At 37.5% G+C, this 25207-nt stretch overlaps 1 protein-coding gene across 1 annotated transcript in view; it reads left to right on the forward strand.

Annotated features, from left to right (window-relative positions):
• Positions 1–25207, forward strand: part of TTC17 (tetratricopeptide repeat domain 17) — a 54784-nt gene that overhangs the window by 15083 nt on the left and 14494 nt on the right. The window contains exons 4-16 of the mRNA XM_059474812.1: positions 108–219; positions 1331–1462; positions 2156–2265; positions 2558–2702; positions 3084–3223; positions 3449–3609; positions 3919–4031; positions 4942–5082; positions 5523–5638; positions 6760–6934; positions 7433–7510; positions 9624–9848; positions 12020–12206. Coding sequence (XP_059330795.1) covers positions 108–219; positions 1331–1462; positions 2156–2265; positions 2558–2702; positions 3084–3223; positions 3449–3609; positions 3919–4031; positions 4942–5082; positions 5523–5638; positions 6760–6934; positions 7433–7510; positions 9624–9848; positions 12020–12206 — 1835 coding nt within the window. The remainder of the gene's footprint in view (positions 1–107; positions 220–1330; positions 1463–2155; positions 2266–2557; positions 2703–3083; positions 3224–3448; positions 3610–3918; positions 4032–4941; positions 5083–5522; positions 5639–6759; positions 6935–7432; positions 7511–9623; positions 9849–12019; positions 12207–25207) is intronic.

The raw sequence follows: 25207 nt of genomic DNA on the forward strand, positions 1-25207 counted from the left end.
ATTTCTGTAATGATTAAATCAGAGTACTCTGTATCAGCTACCATACTGCCTCTTAGGACCTTCAGCAGTATTTTAATCTGCAGTCTGCTGTGTTATTATGTTCTCAGCCCTGAAGACTACATAGACACAAAGTCCCCAGTGCCTCCAGACCTGCAGCAGCCAGACTGTACAAAAGTTCTAGATCTTCCATACAGTATTCATGCTTTTCAGCACTTACGGGTGAGTGAGCAAATGCAAATAAGTATTTTTCCCCATTAGGAAGAGGAATAGAAAACTGCTACTGGCAGTTCTCACTCCAGGTTGAAAGGTATTGTAATTCTCCAAGACTGCTTCACACTTTTTAAAACTACAGTTGGGCCCTGATTAAAGTACCTGCATATCGGAGGTTATGCCTGTTCCATCAGGTATAACATTTTCTCTTGTTATTTTTTCCTTTATTTTAGAGGGCATTTTTAGGAAAATTGAGTCTTTTGTTTTCATAATACATTTCATTAGCAAATCAGTAGCTTTCATTGGGACTACAACTAACTTGTGAGTTGTCTCAGTTGAAATTTGGAGAATGCTGAACAGGGTCGTTAAAATGTGTAAAGATTCAGAATAAAAATATTGTTTGCAGTTTTGTTGGTAGCTCCTAACAAACATGAATGTCTGTTTGGTATCTGAAGGCCAAGCCCCAACCCAGAGGATGAGATAATTGTTCCCTACTAGTACACAGTTTAGATGCTCTAGGAAAGTTAGAGCACAAGAGTGGTGGGAAAACTGGTTGTGTCAACAGCGTTATGTGAGCGGATTTTCTAATGCAGATGCAACTTTAGTGCTTTTATCTTGATATTTATTTTATTGCAAGTCTTTCATCAACAAATAAGGATTTTCTTACAGCTAAACACAAAGTGGAGATTTTTTAGCTCTGTTCCTGGATCTGGATGTATTTTTGAAAGAAGTGTGTTTATGCCTGGGGAAAGAAGAAAGGAGAAGAGGTGTAGGGATACTTCCACCATGTGAATGTAACCTTACAACACTGACTTCAGTGCTTCAGTGGTCATTAGTGAAATCAGTAGCTTCCAGATACCCAGTGCCTCACAAACTAAATATTTCCCCTGTAGAATTCACAAGCAGAGGCTGCTTTTGACTGCTTCTGCTGTTTTCCCATTTGCAGTAATATATATTATTATCTGTCAGAGGTGAAGTTGTTCTATCAATTCCCAAAGATCTTGAAAGGAAGATAAGATTGTAAAATAACCAAGCCGCATGTTTTCCTGGAGTCATGCTATTGTTTGTATTTCTCTACTCTTAAGTGTCAGCAAATACCTGTATTCAATTTTTATTTCAGGGTGTCCAAGAAAGGGTAAATCTTTCTGCACCCCTGTTACCTAAAGAAGATCCAATCTTCACATACTTATCACGGAGACTGGGAAGAAGTATAGAGGAAATAGGTCACCGTATTTATGACGGACTTATGAAGGTATGAAACTGGAATCTTGCTGGGTGCACTAAAAAGAGTGCTGGAGAGGTCTCACAAGTTTAGATACACCTCTTATAAGCAGTTGGATCCAGTTTGGCCCATGTATTTTTGGTTTACAGTTCAGTTTCAAAAGGCAAACTGAGACCACTTTCTGATAGGCAAGTAGAAGCAGGAGAAGGCATCAGCAAAGCCAGTAAATAGATAGTTTCTGTCATCTTTAAGGATTTATGTAGTTATGTTGTCTAGCAAGCCACATTCATTGCTTTGTCAAGGTAATTAGAGTTTTAAAACAAAAAATATAGGTACTTGAAGAGCAAAGAAGAAACAACAGTACTGAAGTGTGTATGTTTTTGTTAAATGTCTTCCTGCAAAATCTAGGAACCTTCATTGAACTCCAGCTAAGATGCTGATGCTTAAACTACTGTCACCTCTCATTTCACCTCATTTTGTATTTTTACCTTCCTGAAATGCAGAAATTCTGTTTCTTTAATACATGAGTATGCTAGTTCACTGTTCCTAAACATTGACAGCTGTTGCCAAATGGCAGCTTTCCAGTGCAGGAGGATAGCTTAGAGCAGCTGAGTGCCAACTTTGGTGCTCAGCTTTTCATCCTATAGTAATTAAAGCCCTGATTAACCTTTTACGTTCATGTGTTAGTAGTTAGTACAGTTCATGTGTTTCTCGTTACTGCAGAACTCTTCTTCCTGGGTACTCTATAACATGGCTTCTTTTTACTGGCGAATAAAGAATGAGCCATACCAAGTAGTAGAATGTGCCATGCGTGCCCTTCACTTTTCTTCAAGGTAAGAATTGCTAATAAGGATTTCTTCTCAGATTGCTTTTCTAGTTATCCTGGTTAGTAAACAGGTTTTAGTTCCTAAGACAGTATGCTAAGGAATAATCTCTGTTACTTGTTCTCGGTCTCTGTGTACTATACTAGACATATAAGTAGTTGAGACCTTTTTCTAGCAAGTGATATATTTTAATGTGTGACTGGCAAATTAATATGTCCTTGTGCATGATTTTTACACAGTCTTAACTTCCTTTAATGTTAGTTTTTAATTTTTTTCCTATTTTTTTCTTTTATTCTTTTAGGCAAAATAAAGACATTGCACTGGTAAATTTGGCAAATATTTTGCACCGGGCTCACTTCTCAGCAGATGCAGCTATTGTGGTTCATGCAGCTCTGGATTACAGTGACTTCTTTACCAGCTATTACACTTTAGGAAATATATACGCAGTAAATACAATCTTTATTTTCCAAGACTTGAAGAAAATTAAATAATACTTGATCTTTTGGGGTTGACTTGTAATGGTTTACTCTTTTACAGTGTGTCTTGTGCTCCATGTGTATCTCATGCTTAATGCTTAAGATTCTGTAAGGATACTTTTATTCTTAAGTCTGTCTATTAGCAAAGGGTTTTATCTGCACCTGGAAATAAATTCCAGTAAAATTCTTTTGTAGCTTTTTTTTAATAGATGTAGTGGCTTGAGTGTCAGAAATGACAGGCTGCTTGTTATCATGAATTAAAATTTCAATTAATGGCTTCTTTAAAAACTGAGTATTGTTTATTAAATATTACTACGCAATGGCTAATTCTCTCTCTTGGTCATTCTTCAGATGCTTGGAGAGTACAACCACTCAGTCCTGTGTTATGATCATGCTCTGCAGGCCAAACCAGGATTTGAGCAAGCTGTAAAAAGGAAACATGCTGTCCTATGTCAGCAAAAACTTGAGCAAAAATTGGAAGCCCAGCATAGGTAACTAAAATATCCCAGTGGCAATTTAATGTCTGTAGTTCTGTTGCAGCAGTTACTCACACTTCAAGAAGAATTGTTTTTAAATTTCTGTATTTCTTTGATTATGCAATAGAATTAAGGATAAGAATACTTCAGGAAACCTAGAGTTAAAAATATGCAAGAGTGTAGGAAAAGATGGTATTCTTGAAAGCATTCAAAGTAAATCTTCTCTGTTTAATTTCCAAGATCACTTCAGCGAACATTAAATGAATTAAAGGAATATCAAAAGCAGCATGACCATTACCTTAGGCAGCAAGATGTTTTAGACAAGTACAAGCTCATCCAGGAGGAACAAATCTTGAGGAACATCATTCATGAGACACAGATGGCAAAAGAAGCTCAATTAGGTACAACTTTTTCATGTTCATGCTCATTAAAGCAATGAAATATGGCTCATATTCAGATAAGTGTCAGGATATAACTTCTTCATATATTAAGATGGCCCTGAGTGGCTCTTGGGTTTTGCTTATTAAAACAGGAGATTGCAGTATGTTCTTGAACAGGGAATTCCTTTTGAGTCTTTTGAGTCCTCTGGGCTGATAGAGTAAATAAAAAGGATTGACCATACTGGGGGCAGAGAGGTTGACTGTGTGCTGTCTTTTGTCTTCTCAGAAACCACACTTCTCTAATATAAAAAAATATTTTCTGCTCTGCAGGGAACCACCAGATTTGCAGATTGGGCAACCAGCAGCATAGCTTGCACTGTCAGTGGGATCAGCCTGTTCGTTATCACCGCGGAGACATTTTTGAAAATGTGGAATATGTTCAGGTTTGTGAATTGATACCACTACCTCAAGTTACATCCCATTTGCTTTATTAGTAAAGTAATTTCAGTTTTTTCAGGGTTGACAAAAGGGTTACATTTTGGATGTAGTAATTATAGTGAGAAATCTTAGTCTTTCTTTTCCAGAGTGCACAGTATTTTAATGCATGTTTCTTTTGATACTAGTGCAAGCGGAGAGACTGTGAACTATAGAAATAGAGAAGGTTTCTTGTAAAAGGCTTTGTTTAACTTAGAAAAGAGAATTACTTGAAATCAAAAACTTCATTTTAGTCCAAAGCCTTGGTTCCCTATGATTGCACCAAGAAAATTTTGTACAAGAGTATTACGAAGTTCTGGAAGCAGGGTGTGTACTGATACTGAAAATCCAGAATGACAGGCACCTAAGCAACACCTCTGCTGTGTTAGAACTGCAGATAAAGATTATGATTTCAGTTATTTTGCAATATGGAGTATGTTCTGAAGTTTCCCCTTAACTAGTTTAAAAAATAGGAATAATTATTTTTCATTTTGCTGTTGTCTTCTTGTCTTTGATTGTTTTTCCTATTATAGTAATTATAAATTCAGAATATTGAGATAATTCTGAAAGCCATGAGTCTTAGCAATTCTGACTTGATTTCAAGCCGTGCAATCTAGATAAGTAGATTTTTGGTACCTTTTAGCATTTTTTCCTTGATTTGCACTTGTGTTTTCATTGTTGGCTTATTTACAGTATGAATATTACTTTTTCATGGTCTGAGTGGATCAAGAGGCTTAAATTCCTTTTTTTTTCTGCTACCCACAGTTCAGCTTATCAGTGAGGCTTAACTACATGAGCGGGGAGGGGAAATAACATGGAGAAATTCAACAAGCAATGTGCCATCTCCTTTATTAAAATTTGTCTTTCTGTTGTTTCTAGTTTGGTGAAGACTCTTCAACTTCTAGTATGACATCCATGAATTTGGACCTTCATGCAAACCAAAGTGTTCACAGCCAGTCCTTGCAGTCTTCCCCTGTGGCTCGTTCTGTTGTTTCAGTGTGGAATGTGGAACCCAGCAGAGTGAGTGAAGAGGATGAGCTTTGCTCTTTCACAGAGGAGGGGTGAAAGTGACTCCTCTCCTTGTTTGTGTAAAACTTTCTAGCATCTGGGCCACAGTTTTGATGTGTGACAGCGCTGGAGAATGTAGCATTCCAAATTTCTTCAACATACAAGTATCTGTCTAGTTTCTCTGTGCTGGTTTCCTAACCTTTGAAACTACTGGAGCACTGAGGGAGTTGTTCTGTAAACATCTGCTGCAAGTAAAGTGGTACAGCTAAAGATAGAAATTTCAGCTGCTGATATTAAAAAAAGATGGAAAAATAATAGCTGTAAAGATCTCAGTTTTGTTTTGCTTTGGTTTTTTTCTTAAGACTGTCCTTTAATATCTCTTTTATTACCTTGTTCATTAGAATATTAAAAATATTGAGAAAATATTAAAAAATAATTCCTTTCCCCCTTAGGACAAACAGCATATTCTTTGGCCTCAGCGGTCAGATTGCATGAAATCTTTCCCCAGAATTCCTGACCCAGAAGAACTGCCAACTTATTTCTTGCCTCCAGAAAATAGGGGATTCAGGCAAGTGTTGATTTTAAAAGCTGTATTTGTAAATCTTTGTGTTATGAGTGAAGAGTATTTTCTTTCTTGAGAGGATGGATGCAATTAGTAAGCAACAGCACAGAGGTGTTCAAACCTCTTTATCTGGCCTTTCCACAGAAGGAAGGCATTTTCCTTGATTGTTGTCTTTGCTGTAAGTATAACAGCCAGAGCCAATTTCATGGTGATTCTTCCCTGACTGTTGGTCAGGAGTAAGGGTGAGCACACTAAACACAGACAAAATGGGGATTTAAGCACAAGTCTGAATGTCTAGTGTACTATATTAATAAAAAAACAACTTGAAAGAGAGAATGAGGTAAGCATCTATTTAATAACTACAGTTAACTCTTGTACATTACATACATCCTATTAGCTTTAGTTATGATGACACAAAACAATGAAGACCAGAAAACAGTAAAAAAGGATTAGGAGTGGAAAACCCCAGCTCATTCATTTGGGACAGAGGTAGAAAATCAGCTTAGTCATGGAAGAGTGAGTTATACTTGTTATTATATAGGATAAAATAAATGTGTCTGTACTGCAGTAGCTAACTTACATAGATCAATACAGTGTTGTAATAACCTAGTCACTTAAATTATGACAGTGGTAGTAAAAAGACTGTTTTGTTCTACCCAGTCATTACAATACTAGTATTGAGCTTGTGTTAAAGGTTTTCATCTAAAAACATCCAGCAACTTCTTTTGGAGAAAAGCAGTTTTCATCTTAGAATGTTATTTATACATAATTTGGCTACGTCTTGATGTTTTTGAAATCAAGTTCTAGTGTAAAAAATTCTACTTTTTTATCACATATCTGTTTAGTCCTAAACTTCATAGAATTCTTATTAGCATAATATGAGAACCTTCTGTTATCTCTACTGCACTGTTCATTGTTCTTGTTATAAACACATTATTCTGTGCTTAAAAATGGAAAGTAAAGACCTTGTAAATTACTTTTCAAGGGAGGGGTGGTCCTTGAGTTCTTCATGTTTGCAGCTCGTGTCTCATAGGAGTCTGCAGTACGAGGCTTAGCAGATTCGTGTATTTCTACATGATGGCATGCAGCACATGCTGTTTATTTGTCTTGGTTTTCCTTATTGCTAGAATCCAGCCAATACTCAATATTCCGGGAGATACTGTTGAGCATGGAGAAGCACAGGCACCAGATTGTTCTTCCATTACTGATGCTCGTAATAATGAATCTCTAAACATACTGGTCAAGGAACTAGACACTAATCTAGATTTGAAATTTAGGATGCCAGACAATCAAGCAAGACAGGTAAGAGATGTTTTCTTGTTGGTTCTCTTCTGGTTTAAAATCCTCCTTTTTATTGCCTTAAAAATGTTATTCATATCATAAAAGATTCTGATATTTCAAGGCAATCAGTACTTCTGAAAAAGGTGGGCAAATTCTTTCTAATAGTATTGGAGGTAGGGTTAACTTGTCTGGCTTCTTTCAGATGCTGACCAAAAGCACACAAAATGGGAAATTTAATTTACTCTTTGAAATCACATCTTTCTTTTAAATCTAACAGTCACTTGATACGATTAATTTCCAAGAGCTGCTGCATTCTACCAAGCTGGTAACTTTCATAGGCCATTCTGGAGATTGGTTGCTTTAAGTGTTAAGTGTTCACATCCTCCTCTTAGTACAATGTATTTTATCTTCCCTTTGCTAAAGAGAAGATTTAAGGAAGCAAGTGTTGAATGGCCCTTGCAGATCTTGGCTGTAAAATTTATTCAGTAGTTTGGGGAAAAACAAATCTTTGTCTTTCAGGTTTTGCATTCTCGTATCAACAATGAAACTCTTACACTGGCAAAGATAGGAGTGTTTCTAGATCATGCCATGAAAAAGGTATGTCCATCTGTCACACGAGATGAATTCAGAATTCTTACTTGAGATTTGTTTTTATACTTCTAAAGTAGTCAGCGACACACTAGAAAGGAGTTTATTTGCTGCCTGTAACTGAAATGAAAGTAACTTTAAAAGCCATGTTTACAAAGCAGAAATACATAGAGAAGTATCTAACTCAGCTTAATGTGGACCAAACAGCCCTGTAGTTGCTTGTTGTTATTGTTGTAAGGATATGGAGCAGCAATATATTAGCTAATTCTGGCAGCCATTTGCTTAACTGGGAGAAGTAGCTTGAAGCTACTCCTCCGTCTGCCACCCCTTCCTGCATGCCTGCCTTGTGCTCTTCCTCCTCCTTCCCACTACCCTGCTTTTCCCCCTACTCTCCCTCCAAGGAAACCAACCCTCTGTCAATCTTCTGTCAGGATAATTAGCACTCTGGGGCAAAGAATGTACCTCTGTATAGAAGCCTGTGGAATGCCACCTCCATCTTGCGTGGGGCCTTTGAGAGTCAAGTGACAGGAAGCATTGAGAGAGACGTTGACTCTTTTTGACATGTCAAGCTGATATTTCTCAGTTTAACTTTCTTGTAGAAGTTGTGTCAAGGTATTATATGTAGATACTTTTCTAGTCTAAAATCAGTACCATTTACTATGTGCATCTGTCTTAACCAGGAGAAGAAATGAGCAGTAGGAGTTGATTCCTGTGATTGTGTTGTTCAGAAGAGTCCTATACATGTCTAATGTCTTACTGTGCAGTGCATGAGTATTTTGGTTTTCACTGTAGTATTCTGTTGCTGTCATGCTAAAAGCATGAATTTTTCTGCCTGCTGATGTAGGAGCAGTCTAGTGTTTTACCTCTTCTGCTAATGATAAACTACTTAGAGCAGGAATGCCAGAGTTAGTATCTTTGTATTGGGAAAGACAAAATGCTAATAACTTGCTGAGAATTTAGTTAAGGGAGGTCATTGAGACCTGTGAATGAAGAGTAATTCAATGAGGAGTTTGGAATGAAGAACAATGTGCATTGAAAAACAGGGATCATTAATAATCTTGAAATCACAGGTTATGTAAGGTACTCCAAACGTTGAATATTGTATCATATTGCTTTCTTTCAGTTCATCTAGAACCACAGTTAGAACCCTTCTGTGGGAGGGGTTTTTGAAAACCTGGAACAAAAATGTTCTTACTAACTCAACATAGTATCACTGTTTTGCTTCCTTAATCCTTGCTGCATGTTTCCTACTCAGGCATGCATTTGGGCTTCAGACATGTAGGTAGAACTGAACATCCATTTCAGGCATTGGTTTTATGCTATAAATGTTTTGTAGAATTGGGTGATAGGGAATGATGAAAATATTAGAAACTAGAACATGCTTCTAAATAATTTCAAAGTGCATCTGAAAGTGGATGTTTTGCCTACCTCTGTCAACCTGTCAGAATTTTTGAATTTGATATTTCTCCTCTAGGTTGAGTGCTTCTTTTTGCTGTTACAGGTTAAACAGGAGGAAGGAACATTCAAGGTGTATTTGACACTTCCTCCATTCTTTCATCTGCTCTCACTTACTGCTTACTATTTTACAATCTTTAAACAGTATCTAATGCATGCCAGTTGTCAACTTTAATAAGACAAATAGATAACTAAATCTAAGAAAAAACAACTCTGAAACCTTAAATTGACAGGGAAAAGGTAATGTTAGGGGACCTGGAAGCACATCTGCCTGATTTTCCAGTTCTAGCCTTTTACACTGATCTGTGTCTGTATAATTTTAAGACTCTGCAATGGCCCTCAAGCGTTCCTTGCTGTAGTGAACTAACCATTATCACTTGTACATTTTGAGGGATTTTTTGGTCATGATACAAAGCATTCATATGAGTAGAGTGTGAGCAGCAGCTGCTACTAAATTGCAATTCAGCCTGTAAATCATGTCCATTTGAGTAGAATGGAGCAGATTGAATAATGTACTAATAGTTACAGCAAAGTCTATTTTGTATCCATTTAACAATGTAGTATGCAAGAGTAAGTTCTGTTTGCTTATTATTAAAGAGTAGGTATTCTGTCTTCCTGAGACACCTCTTTGTGGGTGTTTTTATCCTTTTCCGTGACTCTTCTATAGCCAGAAGATCCTCTGTGGCTTGTGCTTAATGAAGCTGGATTGTACTGGCGTGCAGTTGGAAATAGCACCTTTGCTATCACCTGTTTGCAAAAAGCATATAATTTGGCTCCACATGAGTATCAGGACATCCCTCTGGTCAACCTTGCTAACCTCTTGTTTCATTATGGTCTTCATTCGGATGCCAGCAGTCTCCTCCTGAAGGCTTTGGCCATCAATGCCTCTGAGGTAAGATGATGGGGTTTTGTGTTTGCCCAGCAGTGAATGTGTTTTCCCTCATTATTTTCTAAGTACATGTTACTTGTGTTTACCTGCACATGCAGTTCATCTTCCAGCTGGTGATTTGCAATGGATGTTAATTTCCATATAAATTCCTGACTGCACCAGGGGAGATGCTGATTGTTGAAAGTATAAACATCTCGAGAAGTTCTAGCAAATCAGTGACAGGCTTCTAGCCTCCCAAAACCTGTATTATGAGCAGTGCCTCCAAAGAATTTAATCTTGGTGTTTGCCAAGATTTTAACCTAAAACAGTGATCTGTCAAGTTGTCAGCATTGTATCTTGATTCTTAAAACCCTTAAAGTAGTGTGTATGCCACCAAGATCTTTATAGACATGTTTCTGTCTATACATGACACTTGATTTTTATCTGTCCCTAGTTTTATTTGTCCCTAGCTTTTGTCTATCTACATAGAGGAAAATATGTTCTAGGTGTTTGGTGGCTTTACTTCCAACCATAGATTCAAGCCAGGTTTTTGTATTTCTGAACAGTAACATGATAAATATTCTGTAGGTTGCCACCTATGTCATATAGGCAGTTTCTGTATCATTCAGAAACTGTTTGAACTACTGGACTGGCCAGAACAGTTGTGAAAAGAAAGGGGGAGGGAATTGCATAGCAGGGAACATCTTTTTTCTGGCAGGTAATTTTGGTCTTGCATCACAGACACTTCAGTAAGAAGTTCAAGTGACTTCCTTCCTGTGCTTCTAGCTCTCTAGTTAGATTAACAGCATTAAAGCCTGCTAGGCTATCAATTACCTAGCATATAAAAAAGCTAAAAACAGAGTAAGTTTGTTCAGTGCAGCATTCAGAAACAAATTTTCAAGTGTTGGAAAGGAATGTAGTCCATTTGGGTGGCAAGTAAGAGTGCAAAAAGAAACTACAGAAAGAGCTATGCTTGATTGACGTGCCTTAAGAAGAACATACGAAAACACAGGCTTGGAGGGGAGGAACTTAGGAATCCTCAGGACCATGCTGTGTGAGTAGGGCTTTTCTTGAAAAATACTTGTAATTGCTGCCTCGTTACAGTAATGCCTGCTCGTGTTTTTTTCAGGTGTACTCAGTCTGTAATACCTATTGTACCAGAAAAACTAGCAGGAGGCATTGTACTTGAATGGTATTTCCTGGAATATAATGGAAAGTAAATACAAGTTAAAATTAATTACAGCTACTGGGAATAAAAGATGTGCTCCATCAACAAAAGCTCTTAAAAAGAAAAATAATCCTGTTGCTCAGCTTGCACACTTTACTGAATACTGTTTGGTAATGCAAGCTGAGTTGGAAAAATCTTCAGCTACTGCTCAGTCTTCACATTTTTAGATAATGAATGTAAAAACTGTTTCAGTGGGAAAAATGACTGCTTAAATTATAATACTGTAGTCTTTATTCTAGCAGCGTATTGGTAACTGCAGCAAATTACTTTGCCCAAGTGAAAGACTTTTCAGTCAACCCATAAATGTAATGTTTTACTCTGTGCCTGTAACAAAGTGTTGACTTCTACCCAGTGAAAAAGGTGTTTATAATCTTTACTTTTCAAAAAAATACATATTTTAGAGATAGTAGCCAAAAGCAGTAGACAAAAATAATGTTTTACAAAGAATTGAAAGGCATAAATGTGTACCCCTAGGCTAGTGTGACATTGGTGTTTTCACTAACCTAGCTTTTCTGAGGTAAATCTGAACACTCTTGGCAAATGCAATGCATCTGTGCCCTGTAGAACACTAGTGATATTTTAATTTTTTGTGGACTTTTAATGATTCTAAATTGCCTTTGCACATTTCACTTTAGTCCTGTGGCATTCTCTGCAGTAAGCATTATGTTTCTGATGGTTAGTAAGTAAGTACTTCAAGCTTCATTTCAATCTGTGTGTATTTAACAGCTGTTTTTTGTTGTGGAAAGATGAAACTCAACCCTGTGGCAAAACAGCTTTTGGTTACCACCAATGCATCAGTCTGTTAGTTTTCCATTGTAAGAATAGGCAGTGCCTGTTTAGGAAGTTTTCTAAATTCTTTCCCACCAAATTTATGAGGGTGTGACTTGACAAGGGTATTTCCTAGTTAGCTTCAATCTTAAAACAGTGAGCATACTTATGCTGCAGTGTGTTGCTTTTGTATTCACAGCCCCTGACTTTTCTGAGCCTAGGAAATGCATACCTGGCTCAGAACAACATCAGTGGAGCACTGCAGGCCTTCAGACATGCACTGGATTTGACAGCCAAGTGCTTGGAGTGTGAAAGCAGCCTGAAGATGATCCGCTGTCTGCAGTTTTATCCTTTCCTCTACAACATCACCTCTTCTGTGTGCAGTGGTAAGCAACTGCTGAAAGGTGGACCACAAGTGAAATAATGTCTGTTTGCCTTGGGTGTTGGAGGTTTTATTTTTCCCCAAGTTTCCACCCTTCTGCTTCACAGTGCTTTCTACCTTTAAGGATCAAGGTTGAGATGTAGCTTTTAATGGAAAAGTTACAGTCCATTAAATAATTGCTTGAGGATGACTTCTTGAATATCTAGAGGGCTTCCACTGAGTGCAGATTACTTCCTGACTGTCAGTAATACCTTATTATTGGTAATAAGCACCACCAATATCTCTTACTGGTTAACAAGGAATGCTGGATTCAGTATTTATGAAAGGGCACACTTACTTCTAGGCTACTCAACAGCCCCTTTGTACATCCCTTCAGGTTTTATAGTCAGCTGGATTTGTTTCCTTAAAGCTGAAGAATTTGATGAAGAACAGTTTAGTTTGAATTTATATCCTTTCAGTGTGTTCAGTACTTTGGTTGTCATTTTCTAGAGTTCAGTCTTCAAGGAATAGACTGTCTTGTTGTCAGCATTATATTATTTCTGTGAGACCAAGATCATTGCTCTTAACACTCCAAAACTCTGTAAGAATGAACTAGAATCCAATCTCTCCCCCCAAAAAATTTGTAAATATTTTCAACTGAATTATTTATTGTCATTAATGACTACTTATATTTTTAAAAAATAATAGTTTTTGGAGGTGGATTCTTTCATTTTATTCAGTCCTACTGAATATATTCAGTACTTTGTACTTGAATATGGCCGATGTGACACTCATGAGCATCCTTGAAGACTATTTATTAATATATTTTCTAATCCCTTTTATCTCAAATTGTTACTAAGGTAACTTTCCATCTAATATTTTCTTTATTTTCAGTGTAAACCTCACTAGAGAAATGCTTGTGATTTTTAGCATTCCTAGGACTTCCCCCTGAGAGTTTTCTAAAATTCCCTCTCCCTCTCTAAAACTTAAAAGTAGAGGCATGGAGAAACCTCCTCTGATTTAGCATCTAGAGTTGTGCTGTCTAAACACAGACTAGAGGCCATCCTGTCTCCTGGTACAATATGGATGACAGTACAAATTCCAGGACTGTGCCATTAAAATAATAGTAGTGTTTATGGCCCTATGCACTTTGCTGTGATTGAGAGCCCATCAGCTGTGCAGAGAATTGAGTGCTGTTTGGCTGTGTGGGCTGCAGTGAATGGTGTAGCAGCCCAGCTGATGGATCTCATGCTGATATCCACAATGTCAACTCCTATGCTGGCACCTGACAATGAATCTCTTAACTTCAGATTGCCCTTAAAAAAATCCTAGGAGATACTGTAAGCAGTAATGGAACTTGCACATTTCATCACAAGAGACACATTCTTCTAAAAATAAAAACAAAACAGTGTTTGTTTACTGCTAATTAAGGTCTTTTAAAAACTCAGAATGTTAAAGTTATTCCAGTCAAACTTTAGTCATAGCTACTCTGTTTTGAAGTTAAGCAGAAAGCAATTTAAAAGTATATTCACAGAACTTAAACAGAAACGTGCAGTGGTTGTATCTGATCTCCAAAGTTATCTTTGACATCTTTTGTTTTAAATGCTTTTCTTCCTTCAACTTGGCATAATGTAGTTTGCTTGATTTTTGGCTTCTGCTTGCATTGGTTCCTGATCCAGGATGTTCATTCTGAGGTCAGCTGTTACAACATGTACTGTTTAGGACATTTGGGTTTCTTGAATGTGAGGGAAAACCCATCTCAAAAGTGCTTAAGAGAACAGTGTTGTCTTGCCTTTTTTTGCCAGCTTGGCCACTGGTTAGCAAAGTGAGCCTGAATATATTCATCTGGTACATTGGAGCTGAGATCTGGTCAATAAGGAATTTTGTGAAGCTGCTAAATCAACAAGGAGCAGAATATGCCTTAGCATGTTAATGTAGTCATTAAATTTCACTATTCTATTATTTAAGTATTTTACTTTGTATTTATATTATTTGCCTTTTGCTAGGACTTTTCTTAATATTTATTTTTTATTATTTTTTATTAGATCTTTGGTTTAGTACAAGAAACCTGAAAATATAAAGCTGACAAATAGCGTAAATTTCTTTGTGCATTCTTGAGCGAATGTAAGATAAACATATTGGTTAATTCAGCCTTGATGATGATTTGTGGTTTAAGTCCAAACTCAAAATTTAAAAATTGAAAAGTAGATTTACCTATCTTATTTGCATACGGCTTGAGTAAATATTTTTCCCCCCCTGTAAACTTCAACTGACTCAAGAGAAACCTTGACAGGCTATATGAAAGTGAGGTAAAATCTCCAAAACCAGAATGATTTCAAGAATGTGTACTCAGAAATCATATTTTGCTCTTAAAAGTATCCTGAAACTTTGGGAGTCTTCTATTGCTCCTTCAGTCCAAGGAAAACAGTTGAAAAGAGGTGTTATTATTCACTTGATGGCATGTCATAAATTATTTGTATCCTTTGAGATCGATATACTGAAAAATATACCAAGAATTTGGAATGTGAGATGTTTCTCTGGTTTGATATCTTGTTTTGATGAGCATTCTTTCAGTATTTCTGAAAGTAACAGCAGTAGGCTTCCTGTGCTTTGGGTTGTAGGCCCATGTGATAACTGTGTTTTTGCTTCGCCTGTCAAAAGCCTGTGTTCATGAAAACTGAATTGAGTAGTGAGACACGGAATTCCTTGCTCTGCTGCCGTGAGCCATTGGCAGAATCCAGCAAATGGTCAGTGGGAATTATATGCTAGCATGAGATGGAATATGGGATCAAAAATCTGAATTCATGGCCTGATTTTTGATTACATTATGTGCTTGGTGTTTATTTCAAATAAGTGAAATAGGCATTTTCTCAAGCATGTTGGGATGTTTGCTATTAGCGCAGGACATTGGAAGTGTGACAGACTAACGCTGAGTTTTTGGATGCTTGCTTATATTTTCCTGTCTGTACTGCTGCCTGGTACTGTTTTGTAGTAACTTACTTCTGATAGAGATAATTTATATTTCAAACCCAAGTCTCGTCATGCACATGAGAATGAGAATTTAAAATCTCAGACCAACACTTTTCTATTTAACCTTTGCCTCCTGTATTCACGTTTATATAAATGTTTTTTTCATTGTAGAAGAATTTGCAAAACCGCAGAGGTTTTTGGTGGGGTTTTTTATGTAGGACACGTGTGAAGTGTCCAGTATTATTCCAACCCTGTTACCTGTGACATGTATTTTAGACAATAGCAGGAGTTCAAGCAATTGTATCTAATATAGATGATATATACAGCAAGAACCCGCACAGTGCCTTATTCCCAAATAACTGAGAAAACAGTTGGAAGACTTCATTTTTCCAGCATTATCCTGTGGTGATCCTTCTAGAGGCGACTTGGCAGTGTTAAGGATGCTGCCACATCAGCTGTTAGGTCACTGGTGAGTCAGTTCCTGAAGCAGGTTAAGAAACTTCATGTTGCTTGACAGATAACTTCAGCACCCACGTCTGACACACAGGTAACAGGACCAAGAGATGTGTGTTAACAAGTGTAAAAAGCTTAATGTGAAAAACAGGGACACTCTCAAAGGTGCAGAAATGAAATATTTGGGCTGCTTATTAAGCCAGCAGAGAAAGCCAGCGTCATTTTTGTCTGGTGCTAAGTGGCACATTGCTGAGATTTGTCTTGCACACTTATGGCTAAAAATATTGCAAGTAGCTTTTATCAGGTATTAAGGTGCGTAGATGACTATCCAGCTGTGGGATTGTTCCTGTGACAGTTCACTGGCTGATGTAAACATTCAGATGTTGCCAAGCCTTATTACAAAGATTACAGAATATGAGAACCATATTTTTAGTGTGATGGTCAGCTGGCCATTGAAACATACTGATTTGTTAGTTGCTGTTGGATAAGACTTTGCTTTCTGTGTGTAAACAGAATTGTTGCCTGAGCAAACAGAAGTAATTTGTACTCAAAATATTTTTATCAGACTAAGCATCTATCTCTGTTTCACAGTTCCATTTGTTTGTGAGCTCATGCACTTCACATTTTTCCAGACAAGACCAAAATTCAAAATCTTATTAACAGACTGATGCTATTCAAAACTCATCCTTGGCAGGATAGTACTTTTACAAAAGGCTTTGTGCTGCTCTTTGCAAAGTCGAAGGAGTGTGAGTTCAAAATGAATGTATGTGTATGCCACCGAGAAACCTGAATCCCTGTGTGTAGAGGGAGCGTGTGTGTGTGAGAGCAGTTCATCCTCCTTCCTCAGAGCGAATTCTGTAATGGGGATCCGCTTTACGCGTGCCTTTAGTGCCCTCTTGTGGTACCAATACTCCGTGCCATATGAAAATCAAAACTCCTGGTTTATTCTGTCTATTTCCCCTTAAAATAAAACATGGAAAAGGTGCTTCAGCTTATATGTATGTGGATTTCCCTTTATCCTTCAACACTTAGGTTCTTACAAGTTAGTTAAAGTTAAGAAGCTTATACCTTTAAGCAAATTGACCCGAAGGGAAGAGGTTGACCTGAAAGGAGAATCTCTACTTGAAACTCTAATAGTCAGCTTATGACAGATTAAATAACTTCCTTTAATCAACATCCCAGTTTAAGCAGGCATCTGACACTAGTTTGACAGCTGCAATCAACTCAGGTCCCTTTAGTCATTGGGGATACACAAACATTAAGCAAAAGTATAACGTCATTTTCTTTTCAGTAGTATGTTAAGACACAGGAATGTGAAGTACTTTGCATTTTAAAATGCACCTTTCACTTAGTTATTCCCTACTAGTTATGACTGACTTGATAGTCCCAGCAACAGCTACATTTTTGTTCCATTTCCTATAGAATGAGGTCCCATTAGACATTTTTATTGTAAAAGTAGTTTCCTCCTTGTCCAGGTGCTGTATCTTGTTTGTCCAAGGAATGCTTATCACATTAACACTTATCACACAGTGTTAATGGTGTTACATTAATGTTAACGGAATAAGCATCCCCTGAGGTGTTCACTCTTGGAGCTTTTCTGTATGTTTAAAATTCAGCTTTTTCTCACCTTCATTTGCATATTAGAAGACAAAAATCATGAGTGCTCCTGAACCTTATTGAGAATATTGCATGTACTCTTACTTATCTTAGAGTTTGCAAAAGGGGTGGGATCTTTGGGTGAACATTTGTTTCTCTGTTGCTCTCTCTCTTGCCTTATGATAAAGTTCATCTGTATGAACAAGAGTCAACATCAGTAGGGTATTTAAACAACAAGCAGAATTCTATGAAGCACATGAACAGCTTGTCAGAGCTCTCAGAAACACATCAGGGCAATAATTTGCCTTGGTCATGTAGCAGTAGGATGGAGAAAGTGGGTTCTGTGTGAAACAGGGGCTGTTCTAAGATCATTGTTATCCTTTGAAGTTGTTCATTGGTGGCCTATAATGCACAGGAGTGCACCCATGTGCCTGTTGTTCACCTTGCAAGTTTCACCTGGAATCTGAAAATCAAGCTGGATTCTTGTTCCCTCTGGCAGCCGAGCATCTCTGTCATTGAGGATCGTACAGTGACTGTCCATCTGAAGGATCTGGTGGGTGGCACACAGGTGGGCTCTAGATCACCATATTTGGACTCTTTAGTGATAAAGGAGTAAGAGGAGGTTAAATTGTACGTGTGTAGAGTGAAAACTTGCAGAATGCAGGCAGGTGGGTGATATGGAGAACGATGTCTGCTCTTTGTCCTGGTGGAATCCAACATCCCTGGGGAGCGAGGTTGTTGGTAAATGTCAGATGTGCTTCTGAGTGGAAGATCTTGGAGAAATCCATGTGAGAATGTGCTGTGTGTGACTCAGTGACTCAGTTATTTTGGGTTTGTGCTACTGTTTCTGCACCGCTAGCCCAATAAGGGAAGAAGCAGTTCCCACAGTCCACTTTTGCAGCAGTATTAGAATATTGAGAATATTGACATGATCTTGAAGATAGTTGACCAGATGCAGGCTTCTTGGTACTTTTCACTCCTTGGAGCCTGATTTAAAAATCATACTTTTCCCTGAAAAGTCTTCATTTAGTGTCTCTTGAGTGGCTGAAGGAAGTTGAAGGTAAATGACCTTGACCTAATACTGCTGTGCCAAGCTCATCAAAACCTGTTTTCTCTTTCCATGTCTTTTTTTTGTCAAAACTATAGAAAGGATGTATAGAAGAGATTCTTAAATTGAAAAATGAAAGAATGTGTTACTATGTTAAACATGGTATTTTTAGCTACGCCAGTACCCCAAGGCTGTGCACCCACTGCTTGTGCACATTGCTTCCAAGCTGCTGCTTGCTGGAAAGCCATTGAGAATCTTAAAGGTTTCTGTAAACAATGCATGATTCCTTAAGTATATCCATGTTGTTCAAATGTCATTCTCTTTTGCATGTGTTAAATACACTAATGATTGAGTTTGTTCTGCAGCTTCTTTCATCATGCAGAATATGCCTTGCTCTCCTACACACATGGCCTGCTTCTTTCCTGCATGGCAGTGTACCTGACAGCTTCTCCCAGCAGCCATCATTCTCACTTTGTATCATGCTCTTTTAAGAATGGTACACCTGCAATATTTAGTGTTCTGCATCCATTCTGTCTTTTCCCAAGATCTGAAGGCCATTGGCTAGCAGAGGAGAGAGAAGAAAATTATGGCCTCAGCTGCTGTAGTAACTGAGAGAATGAGAATTGCACTGTAGAAGGGAATTTAGAACTGTAGGAGAATTCAGTGAGAGTTTACTGATGCAAAACCGTTAAGTATGAAGAAAAAGCAGTACAGTATTAAATTAAATATAATATGACATTTCCCATTTTTATCTGCCTTTACAGTGCAAAAGACTTTTCTTCATATGTTACCTGGATCTTTCCTTTACTTGAGCAATAGCTACATGTTTATGTAGGAGAAGGAGAAACATCAGACATTGCTCAAAGGGAAAAGGTTCCCTCTCCAACTAAGTTTTCAAAAGCTGATACCTTCAGTTATCAGATATATTACCATTTCTATGCAGTGTGTGTGGTGCTTTTCTATGACAAGAATGTAGAGAAAATGAGAAATTTGTGACTTTGTCTTCCTCTCTGAGAGGCTTTCTTTGCCAGTGGCAGTTACTTATGTGTAGCTGCTAAAATTTCTTACTGAACCTTAACTGGATGCACCACCTAGAGCTGGACCTATTTAAAGAGTTCCAGCAACTGCATATGTTCAGCAGCCTTTTTAGGAGGAATAGTAATTCCCCAGCTACATCTGCAGGGAGATGTGGTTTCATAAACATGTTTATAGTTGAGCTGTATGCGCTGAATTAGTGAGTTGGTTAAAGCATGTTTAGAAGAGAAAAGAACCACATATGGGAAAGTGACAATGTGTAGTTTAGTGTCATTAGCAGCTGGCCGAGACCTTGAAGGCTTTATTCATTTGGCCTAAATCTGAGAACTTGTAAAGTGGTGATGTGTGGCCTCAGCCTGTAATGAGTCATGTGGAGGTTGTCTGGAAGCAGCATGCAATGCCATGTGCTCAGATTAAAATGAGCACTGCACGCTGAGCCACGGAGTGCCAGGCACTTAACTACCCCTGATCTGTCTGCTTTATTGATTTGTTTTTTCCTTTTAAGGTTGGTTGCCTGGTTCATGTGAGTTTGTGTTGTGCTCTGACTGTCCTCAAAGCTTTAAATCTATCATCTGTTCTGGCTACTAGAGACTGAAACTAGGACAGTTCAGCATTTCCCTAGAGGAAGAAATTGAAGCTTCTTGAATGTTGTAACTATTTTGGGGAGAAAGGACATTCTTGCAAAAAATTTTAGTCTTTCTGCAGTAACTATTCTATGGCTTTGTACTGTTCTGGCAGTGTGAGGAGAGTGTTTTCTTGTTGAATTCTAATCTAGAGTGGTTGGCAGTATTCTCATCCAACATAAGCTTCTGCAGGTATTCCTTACTTAAGGCTAATCTTGATCAACAGAACCATCAAACCAGGTGTGGTGGTTTGACCAGAAATGGGATTTCTGGGATGCTGTAGTCAAACCAGAATTTTTTTATCCTGTTTACAGAACAGTTCTGCTTTTTAATGGATTTGTGTAGAATGTACCCTGACAGGCAAACTGCCAAGCACTTGAAAGCTCTCTTAGATTAGTAAGGGACAGACCTACCTGGCGGTTAACACTGGTGTGCTCTTTGGGTGTGTCAGTAGCTCTGCTTTGGTGTCCAGTTAGGAGGAGCAGTTGCATGAATATCTATTCCAAACAAGTCTATAAATTATCATGGATCAAGTCTGACTATGAATCTTTTCTTGCTGAACAGTATAACCTAGTGAAGAGATATATAGATAAAGATAAATACAGCCTATCAAAATAGCTTCTCTGAATAAAAAACATGTAATCAGGTCCCTGTGGTATGTTGTTTAAAAGTGGTTATCAAGACATATGCATTCAGAGAAGTGGGAAGTTAACAGTAACCCATGGTGGAGTTACTAACTCTCGTAGAGTTCAAATGTATGATGGCATTTCTCAGTAGAATGTTATCATTGCACCTAAAGTCCTTTTTAAACTTGAGTTCATAGATACTTAGAATCTAACAAGATCTACAAAATATGTGATGCCTAGTATAACAAACATGTGGAAAAGAAGAAAGATTAGAAAGCTCAAAAAAAGGCCACTGTAGGCTTTGCTTATGCTAGTGATACTTAAACTAAGAATTATCTTTTGCTTAATCATAAACTGATTTCAGAATTGTGTTTTGTACAGGGATGTAAATAGTAATAATTTAATATTCACAGCAAGCCTTATATTGGAAATACTGGGTGAGTATTTATTGTTAAGAAATTAATACATAACTACTCTCTTACCTACAGTAAAAAAATCTGGCCCAGGGAGAAGTCACTGAGGACAAGCCCTTGTCTTCAGAGCTTTTATGTGCTTATTTCTCTTGGCTTTTTTTCTCTCTTTCCCCAAAACAAACAAGCAGAAAAAAATCTTTATCCTTGAGGCACAGACTGAAATTCAGACTGGAAGGCTACTTACTTTTCTGCTGTATACATAGAAACAGAGTCCTCTGAAAGAGACATTTTCCAGTCTTCTTTTATTCACTGACTGGACTGGGGGGAGGGGTGGGTGGGGGACAGTCTACATATAGATATTTAGGTGTTTTTATGTTTTATGCCCTATTCCTGGCATCATAGAGTAAGTTTCTGCTTATACATGTGCATCATGAAAAAAATAAGTTCCTATTTTAGTAGGTGGAAAGAGAAGGCTGTAGGTAATCAGTCTCTTTGATTTTCCCCTGTGTGATACTGGGAGGAAAATTGATATTTTCTACTCTGCTATACAGTAGCCTACTGGATTCTTCAGGATGTTTTGCAAGCACGTCCCTTATTAAACTGCATTATGTTCTATTTTAAATAGGTTTGTCTTTCTCTTTAATTTTTTCCTATGTTTTGTCATTTTTTTATATTTCATGAGGAAAATTTTTGTATCTGTTCATCAGGGACTGGTCTGTTACACAGTGGTGAGATATTTCTCTCAATATGATCAAGAAATCTGGTTATGTATTGTTGGATATTTTCATGTTTTGAAAGGTTTAATCAGAACTGCTGTGATGAAACAAATAGATAACCAATTTAGAAGCGGCTATTTTGCTACAAATCAGATTTTAAAACTTCCTGCAAGTGAGAAGAGTTTTACCATGTAAACCTCTTAACTGGAAAACTGTTGTTGGAATAAATAATAAAAAAGAAAGAACTTCTCTATGCTTCATTTTGTGTGCTTTGGTCTGAATTTTGATGGCATAAATTATCATCCTGTTTTTTGCTATGCATCAAATGAAAGCTTTTTTATGTAGTGTTTTCTTTGGCTATTCCTTTATGAACTCTCCTTTATGAGCTCTCATCATCTTTGAAGAAGGACCACTGGCTATCAAAGGGAGGAATTTGTGAAAGTCAACTTAATTTTGCTTTTCATTATTTGTTTTCAATACTTCACTTTTTCAATCGGCAGTTTGTCCTGTCCTTTGAAAATGTTTGTCCTGTAAATTCTGATTTTTCAAAGGAGGATTTATATTAAAGGAAAAAGCTAAAAATTAACAAATGGTGTTTGTGTGTAGGGAGAAAATACATTAAAAGCTTAGTTCAGAATTTGGGCATTACATTCCTCATTCTTTTCCAGTACCCATATGGATACTGAACTTCATCAGAGTAGGAACTTACTGCCATCTGTCTTTTGTTATCCAGAATAGAATCTGTGATGATGTGTGGGTAGTAGAGACATCTTTTTAGTGATTTATCCAGTGTGTTACAACTGTAAAAGGCACTGGAGTTCCACTGGTGTTACTGTTCTGGAGCTGAGTCGTGCGTGGCTGAAATCACAGTGATTGTGTGGTAGATCTGGGGTATTTCTCCTGAACTAAATACAGACCTAGCAAACATTCACAGGTCAGTATTGCACAACCAGCTAATTCTAATTGAAACTTCTAGTTTTCTTCTTTTACTCACCTGCTGTTATCATTTGGTGATCATTTTTCACTAAAAATTAAGTGGACATTCTTGTAGGTTTTTTTTTTTATGCTTGTGTGTGTGGAAAGCAACAAATTCCATTGGTATTGCTTCTGGAGTTTTATTGCAGCACTGTTGTGCAGTTCAGCAGTTATGGCCTGTGACCTTTGTGTAACATTTCTAATGGCAATCCTCTCTAGTCCTAAGTGTTCTGCAGTTTCTGCTTTCAGAGCTCAATCGTGGGATTCATTTTGAAGTACAAACATGTGGGTTTTTTTTCATTAAAACAGTAAGAAAAGGACTGCATTAATTTTAGAGCAAAATCTAAATAAAACCATGTTAATTTATTATTAAGGTGAGCAGAGCAGCAAGAGCTGCTAAAGATAGATCTCTGCTGTAGTTACTGCTCATCCTACTGCTTTTAAAACTCATGTCAAAATAAGTGGCTTGGATTTTTTCCCTTAGCAAATGCATTGCAATCAAATATATGTTTATATGTGATTGGAATAATATGGTTGCTGTTAATGTCTCAGAAGATCTTTAGGAAATTACCACGTTCACCTTGAAGGATCAGGGTAATTAGAGTATGCAGTGTGTTAATCGCTAGTGTTAATGTTGCCAGGAAAGTCAAAGTTCATGTTTTTGTGTTGTCTAGAGAATGGTCTCCCAAACAGCACTTCCCTGTGACACTGCCTGGCTTGTTGGTCAACAGAGTCACTGTGGTACAGAAAGTAAGACAGTTCTTAGGGTGCTCTTAGGGTGCTAAGAGCACTCTTAGGGTGCTCATCCCAGGTGTTGATGAATGAGATCCCTGTAGTTCTAGATCCACAAAAGGTTCTGGTAGGTGAATTCTCTCATTCTAGATTATTTTTGTAAACCTTGGGAAATTATATTGCCTGTGACACAAAGCACTAGATAAGACTGGTTCTATAAAAGTAGTGAGTGACAATGTGCTGACTTTCAGTTTAATTTCTATAATGAATATATTTTAGCCTAATTGTAAATATATGTCACTCAGGTAGTGAGCACACCCAGATTTTTCACATGACCTCTAAGCAGCATCATTGCCCATTCTCATATGTAAAGTGGTAATACACCACCCCCCTTTACTTATGTGTCTCTGCATCTGTGTGAGCAGTGCAAAAGTAAAGAGAAGACTCCTTAGACTCCTTATTGATGCTGAGATGTCTGTAGATGAGTCTGTTCGTCTGCATGTAGGGATTGAAACTTTTTTCCATTGAGCTCAGTGATATGTCATTCCTGCTGTAGAAAGAAAAAAAAAGACCTATCTTTACTGAATTTCACTGTGGGGAATACTAGTTTTAAGCATTCATAAAAAATAAGTGTGGAGTTAATAACTTGTGTTAGCAGCTTAGTTTCAGTTTGTTCTCTACTCTGACAACTCAGGTATTAGCCTGACTTACATCTGTATTACGTGCAATTCTCTCTTGGCTGTGTTTACCCATAAAGAGGCAAATTATTTAAGTGACACACAGCTCCAGATAACATGCATTTTTGCCTAACCTAATGCAAGTCACTGACTACAGCAACAGTCCTTGACTCTTGTAATAATTCAGGTGATAATGCAGCTCTGTTTATTACAAACAGTAGGGAAAGAAAAAACAGTACCTAAATTTAAAATTACTTGAGTTTTAGTTCTGAGGCATTATTCTGCCACTGTAATTTCTAAATATGTACCAAAAAAAATTAAGGGAACTAGTCTGTATAACATTAGAAGTTAGGACCCAATAATTTTCATAAACCTAGGATGTTGGAACATAGGTGGTGGAGTTAGGAATACCTTTTTTTTTTTGCAGGTTCTACCCTGACAAAGAGCTAAATGTCAGTAAAAATTTTGTGCTGACCTAAGACACTTGAAGATAATTTTACTTTTTATTTCTAATGCTATTGATGACACCAAATCACATATCTTTAGTTGGTATATAAGAATCAAACAGTGAAAATATTTAATGAGGCCTCATTCTCTCTACCAGATATACCTCAAGAAACAAACAACTACAGTGGCAGTTAATTTACATTTTTAGAACAAAGAGTGCCTAATTTAATGGTGAGGTTTGATTACTTTGAAGAACTTACTCAAGGTGCACCACTTCTGTGTGATTGTGTGATACTCTGGGGGTGTTGTTTGTTCATCTTTCCTCTTTTCTGCACTTTCCACGTTTCTTTCCTTGCCTTAGGTGAGTGGCTTTCAGTCTGAGCATATGGGATCACCTAAATTGACAGAAATTTGCTCTTAGACAAAAAAAAACAGCACGTAGCACCAGAAAAGTTCATATGTAATGAGGAGAGTTCCTAATGGTTTCCAGGCGTGACTTTTCTGAGAAATGGACAACATTAAATATGGTTCAGAATAAGTATTTGTTAGCCATTCATAGATGGAGCAGCTCTTAACCTCCAGTTACTGCATCGCTTCTCCCTCCTAGTATTTCTCCTTCCCAATGACAGATGACAACACTCTGGGTGCTTCCCTCCTTATGCTAGGTGCAGTTCAGCTTAAGGGTTCGCTCCATTCCTAAAGAACTCAAGTCTAA

This window comes from Ammospiza nelsoni, chromosome 6 (genome assembly GCF_027579445.1).
Source record: "Ammospiza nelsoni isolate bAmmNel1 chromosome 6, bAmmNel1.pri, whole genome shotgun sequence".
NCBI classification, from domain to species: Eukaryota; Metazoa; Chordata; class Aves; order Passeriformes; family Passerellidae; genus Ammospiza; species Ammospiza nelsoni.